The following is a 6,192-nucleotide window of genomic DNA, read 5'->3' on the forward strand; positions in this document are numbered from 1 at the left end:
TGGAGTGTTGTGACAGACACCTGCAGTCTCAGCTAATTAGGGGGCTGGGCAGGAGGACAGTGTGAGCCCAGGAGTTAAGAGGTTGGTGTGAACTATGAAAATACCATAGCACTTTATTCACGGCAACAGAATGAGACTCTTGTCTAAAAAAATAAAAGGGCTAGGCATGGTGGCTCATATGTGTAATCCTAGCACTCTGGGAGGCCACGGCTGGTGGGTTGCTTGAGCTCAGGAATTGGAGACCAGGCTGAGCAAGAGATCAGCCTGAGTGAGAGCAAGAGCCTATCTCTAAAAACAGCCAATGCTATGGCAGGTGCCTATGGTTCCAGCTACTTGAGAAGCCAAGGCAAGAGGATTGCTTGAGACTAGGAGTCTGAGGTTGCTGTGAGCTACTATGTCAGGGAATTCAGGCACTCAACTAAGGGTGACAAAGTGAGAGTCTTTTTTTTTTTAGAGACAGAGTCTTACTTTGTTGCCCTTGGTAGAGTGCCGTGGTATCACAGCTCTCAGCAATCTCCGGCTCCTGGACTTAGGCGATTCTCTCGCCTCAGCCTCCGGAGTAGCTGGGACTATAGGCGCCTGCCACAATGCCTGGCTATCTTTTTGTTGCAGTTTGGCTGGGGCCAGGTTCAAACCCTCCCCCTCAGTATATGGGGCTGGCGCCCTCCTCACTGAGCCACAGGCGCAGCCCAAAATGAGAGTCTTAAAAAAAAGAAAAAAAACGAACGACTAGTCAAGGGCAACAGGGCAAAGGGGGGGGAAGAATAGAACAAAGAGTTCAATCTGTAACCAACTGTGAACAATCAATTGAGGTCAGTCTCTGCCTTCAGACCAGCCTGCCCAGCAAATTTTTAAATTCTCCAATTCCTACACTTGTTTGCAAAGCCCAAGGTCCTGAACAAATCTTATGTTAGAGTACTTTATAGGTAACTTAAAAAGTTCAAGTATTTTTAAATCGACCCAAATAACACCTCCAAAAATTTCTGGAGGACTAAACTTAACTCCGTTAGGGAGATAAAGTACCCTGGTTCATGGGAAACTTAGAAATTTTATATTGCTAAAAAAGTGATCAGATGAGTTTCTAACAAAAAACCCTAAGCCAAACCAACCAACCAAACAACTTCAAAGACTTTGATAATCATTACTGACAAGAAAAGGAGCCAGAATTCCTGCTGCTTGTTCTGTCTGTTTCTTAAACTTTCATCACACCAATGGCAAGACTGTGTCTTAGAAGGCTAAGTAGAGATGAGCATCACTCCTTGTAACTAGATCTGTTTATTCATATATTTATTCTCTTTGGAGATTAAAACTGGCCCAGTGACCTTACACCCAGCAGAAGACAGCTGACAAGGGCTTGTGGCAGGCCCCAAACACCCAGTGTTCTCACTGAACTCAATGCAAACCTCAAATTCTACACCTGAAGACCAGCTTGGAGGCAAAGGCAATTTCTGTAATTCTGTTATATAAACAGTGCTCAACAAAAGGATTAATTTTATTTATTTCTAATGCATAATGTAAAAAGCCTGAGCAAAATGTCTTATTCGTCAGACACAGTCTGTTGTTATATAAGACAAGGCATCCAGGGATGACGAGAGACTGGTATGACACAGAAAGGTTCTTTCCTGCTATAAGAAGAATTAATAATTAGGAGGAATAAGAGAAAACATATTCATTTTCTGTCTGTAAAGATTTAGTCCCCCTGGATGGCACTTGTGGCTCAGTGGGTAGGGCGCATGCCTCATATACTAAGAGTGGTGGGTTCGAACCCAGCCCTGGCCAAACTGCAACAAAAAGAAGCTGGGCGTTGTGGCAGGCACCTGTAGACCCAGCTAATTGGGAGGCTGAGGCAAGAGAATCGCCTAAGCCCAAGAGCTGGAGGTTGCTGTGAGCTGTGACGCCATAGCACTCTACCAAGGGTAAAAAAGTGAGACTCTTGTCTCTAAAAAAAAAAAAGATTCAGTCCCCAAAAGGCAGTCTGCCAAAAATTATGGTGATCAAAAAAAAAGGGAAGGCCAGGCATGGTGGCTCATGCCTATAATCCTAGCGCTCTGGAGGCTGAGGCAGGTGGATAGCTTGAGCTCACGAGTTCGAGACAAGCCTGGACAAAAAGCGAGATCTCTTCTCTACTAAAAAAAAGAAAAACTGGCTCAGTGTCTGTGGTTCAAGTGGCTAAGGCACCAGCCACATACACCCAAGGTGGCGGGTTCGAATCCAGCCAAGGCCCGCCAAACAACAATGACGGCTGCAACCAAAAAATAGTCGGGTGTTGTGGTGGGCACCTGTGGTTCCAGCTACTTGGGAGGCTGAGGCAGGAGACTTGCTTGAGCCTAGGAGTTGGAGGTTGCTCTGAGCTGTGATGCCAGGGCACTTTACTCAGAGGACAGCTTGAGACTCTGTCTCAAAAACAAAAACAAAAACCTGAGGCAAGAGGATTGCTGAGCCCAAGTTGGAGGTTCCTGTGAGCTATGATGCCACAGCACTCTACCCAGGGCAATAGCTTGAGGCTCTGTCTCAAAAAAAGAAAAAAAAGTGAAAATATGTAATAATCAAACTAGGGTTTTAAGTGAGATTCTGAACTTACTGGGTTATGTTGACTGATTCAGCTACATCTGCCTGTGGTCCAGGTCCCTTTATCAATGCTAATTTCTATCAAATGGGTGTGCAAAGGATTAGAGAAAAATGTCTGCAAAATGTCAAATGGTTTCATCTGCAAATATTTAGGTGTTCCTCAGATGAGTTGGTACCCCCCATCCGAGATGTGGTCCTCTAGAGTAGACAGTGGGGAAATGTTAGGTAGATAGCTAGATCCAGCTTTCCTGGGGAAGGACAAGGACGGGGTCCCTAGGCCCTCATCTAGGTCTGCTACCTTAATTTTGTCCCCTGTGATTGTTCCCACCTGGGAAGGAGGGACCACCCCGCCAATCTACCTAACAGAACTTAGCGTGGCAACTGCAAAAAGATGCAAGAGACGCTCTAACCTAGCAACAGGTGTAATAGTCTTAAAAATGAGCCAGAACAGTCTTAAGCTAATTATTGCGTCATTAGCTTAAATCTACAATGCGGTCCACACCCTCAATGGGCTCTCAGAGAGGCTTGTGTGGGGGGTCTGCATGCATGCAGTAAGACTCAGGTGATCTCTGAACCATGGGGTCAGTCTAATCCAAACATTATGAAAGAGAATCAGTGACCATGACCCACGCCTTTTCCTTGTCTCAACAACAGGGGCCCCTTCTCTGTCTATGATGAAGGTTATCTCCCTTTGTAAATCTCCATTTTACTCTGTAAACCCATCTTTCTTTTCCTCAATAAACTTTGTTTCATGCTTAAAAAACTATTTAAGGTGTTCCTTATGCAAAAGACACAGCGGACGGTATACCTGTTCGTTGTGTGCACAAGTTTTAACACTTCAATTCCCTGCAGCCAGTAGAAAAAATAAGGCTGAATTGTGAAATTGTTGTGAAAGGTTGAATGAGTTGTGAAATGTATTGATCTCGATTTCTGGAAACACTGGGCCAGAGAGGCACTGTCATTAATGACATATTTGCATATAGCTAGACAACTCAGTTTTATTTTTATAACAGTTGTCCCACAGGAGGAACCAAAGCACAATTGGCCTGAAAAAGTAAAAAGGTTACTTTGCATTATAGCTTTTCACCAAAGCAAAAGTACAGATAATATAATCAGCCACATTTAGTCTAAGAAATCACCAAGGTATAAAGAGACTGTAGAATGCCATTCTGGAGCATCTGTTTAAATGGTTATCTCAGTTCCAATGGTCTTGGGTGGATTTCTGTGTTTCATGATTATGAACAGTTTTTAAAATAGACAAGAATTTTTACTCAAATGACTGTTGTTCCCTTAAAATCATCACAGTGTGAGTCTAAACAGTTATTCCAAAAGGGCTCTCACATCGAATTGCTATCTCCCTCTTTTAGATTCCTAGAGACCCCAGAAATCACTATCACATCCAATTTTCTTTTTCTTTCTTATTTATTTACTTTTTTTGAGACAGAGTCTCACTATGTTGCCCTAGGTAGAGTGCCACAGTGTCATAGCTCACAGCAACCTCAAACTCTTGGGCTTAAGCAATTCTCTTATCTCAGCCTCCAAGGTACAGGTACCCACCACAATCCCCGGCTATTTTTTTGTTGCAGTTGTCATTGTTTAGCTGATCCACCAACCTCGGTGCATGTGGCTGGCACCATAACCAACGTGCTATGGGTGCCGAGCCTCTTTCTTATTTATTTTTTTAGAGATAGGGTCACTCTCTGTTGCCTAGGCTTCAGTGCAATGGCGAAATCATAGCTCACTGTAATCTCAAACTCCTGACTACAGGCACGCACCACTATGCCTGGCTAATTTTTAAAATTCTTGTAGACGTGAGGCCCCCTATGTTGCTCAGATTGGTCTCAAATTCCTGGCCTCTAGCAATCCTTCCCCTTTCGCCTGCCAAAATGCTGGGATTACAGGCAGAGCCACCATGACTGGTCTCAATTTTATTTTTCTATGTACATAAAAATACCCACTTTTGGAAAAAGAAGATTACATAACACATACTGTTTTATACCTTGATTTTTCACTTGTTATCACAGAAATACACAGACATACATAATTAGGTACATATATAGATGGACAGAAAGAACAGCAAAGACCATACTGACCTACTCAACTACATGCAAATTAACATGCAATCTAGTGTATTTCACCATTCCTATTACAGTGATGCTTTGGAGGAGACAAAAATATACTAAAGGAAGTTTAAGCTCTCTGTAGAAACACATCTGAAACTCTTCCCCGAAGTGGTGGTGATAGGCGCTTCTAAGTGGTATCTTTTGGGATGGAGGGTATATGAACAACAAAACAACAAATGAATGAATGAAAAAATAAATGTTTCTAGAAAGAGCCTGTCATAAATGCGAATGCTGAAAACCCAGCATAAGACTGTGGAAAGGTCACCATCCTTCCTATTCTTTAAGGGCAAGATGTAGCCGCAGCGTCCTGATCCTGACAGCCATGTACCAAAACCTAGCTTTTCTTTAGAGAAAAGTGGGAACATCAATTCCCACCTGTGCACTGGCAGAGTGAAGGGCTGAATCAAGCCAAAGTCTCAAACAGGTCAAATTACTTCCAAACTGATGTTCAGGGGCCAAGTTTTTACCTTAGAGCCCAGCTGAAAAGATTCCTGTATTATCAAGGCAAATAGAACTCAAATGCCTAAGAATTGCTGAGAAAAATCACTCTAAATACTTTCCCCAACCATTCCTCTTAACAGAATGACATTTCTCAGAGCTGTTAAGGAAATGTCTGACAGATTCAAAGCTAACTGGCAGGTTCACTACCATCTGAAAGGCAAAGACATTTACAGCAACTTACCTCCATCATCCAAGGGCCGTTTCTGTACTCCATATCCATACACAGAGGGGTCCACTAGAGGTGTGGAATTATTCAAGTGAGGAATTGAATCAATTTTAGCAGCAATCTACAGAGAGAATCAGATTTAAATACTCAGAAACAAACCACGCTCTAAGCGCTGGAGAAAGATAAGAATCCTCTTGAAAGGGCAGTTACCCCATTTCTCCTCTCTAGATAGTGTCATGATAGGACACTTTTCACTATTGAGTTTTCTTTTGCTCTTAACAATCATGTGTCTTTAGAAATAAAAAACTTCCCAAATATATGCCTTCTACAAGCTAACTAGTATTCTAGTCACCACTTAATAGAGGCATGTTGTATCTTTTTTTTTTTTGGTACTTATTTATTTATTTTTGGAGACAGAGTCTCACTTTGTTACCCTCAGGAGAGTGCCGTGGCACCACAGCTCATAGCAACCTCCAACTCCCGAGCTTAAGCAATTCTCTTGCCTCAGCCTCCTAAGTAGCTGAACTACAGGCACCTGCCACAATGCCTGACTATTTTTAGAAATGGGGTCTCGCTTTTGCTCAGGGGGGTCCAAACCTGTGAACTCAGGCAACCCACCCTCTTTGGCCTTCCAGAATGCTGGGATTATATGTGTGAGCCACTGAGCTTGGCCTGGTATGTTGCATTTTAAGAAAAAAAACATCAGGTTGATCATATGATGAAGTTTGTCCAAAAGGCTTTCTCACCCAGTTCCCTTAAGCAACAAGTTCCCCCAAGTATATTTAAAAGGACTTGTCTGCTCAAATGTGACAACTCTTTTTTTTTTTTTTTTTT

At 42.7% G+C, this 6,192-nt stretch overlaps 1 protein-coding gene across 2 annotated transcripts in view; it reads right to left on the bottom strand.

Moving 5' to 3' along the window:
• Nucleotides 1-6,192, bottom strand: part of FUBP3 (far upstream element binding protein 3) — a 63,558-nt gene that overhangs the window by 41,402 nt on the left and 15,964 nt on the right. For both annotated transcript variants that reach the window (XM_023516136.1, XM_003794897.3), the window contains exon 2: nt 5,374-5,479. In XM_023516136.1, coding sequence (XP_023371904.1) covers nt 5,374-5,479 — 106 coding nt within the window. The remainder of the gene's footprint in view (nt 1-5,373; nt 5,480-6,192) is intronic.

The sequence above is a fragment of the Otolemur garnettii genome, unplaced genomic scaffold, assembly GCF_000181295.1.
Source record: "Otolemur garnettii isolate 467f Iridium unplaced genomic scaffold, OtoGar3 scaffold00087, whole genome shotgun sequence".
Classification (NCBI taxonomy): Eukaryota; Metazoa; Chordata; class Mammalia; order Primates; family Galagidae; genus Otolemur; species Otolemur garnettii.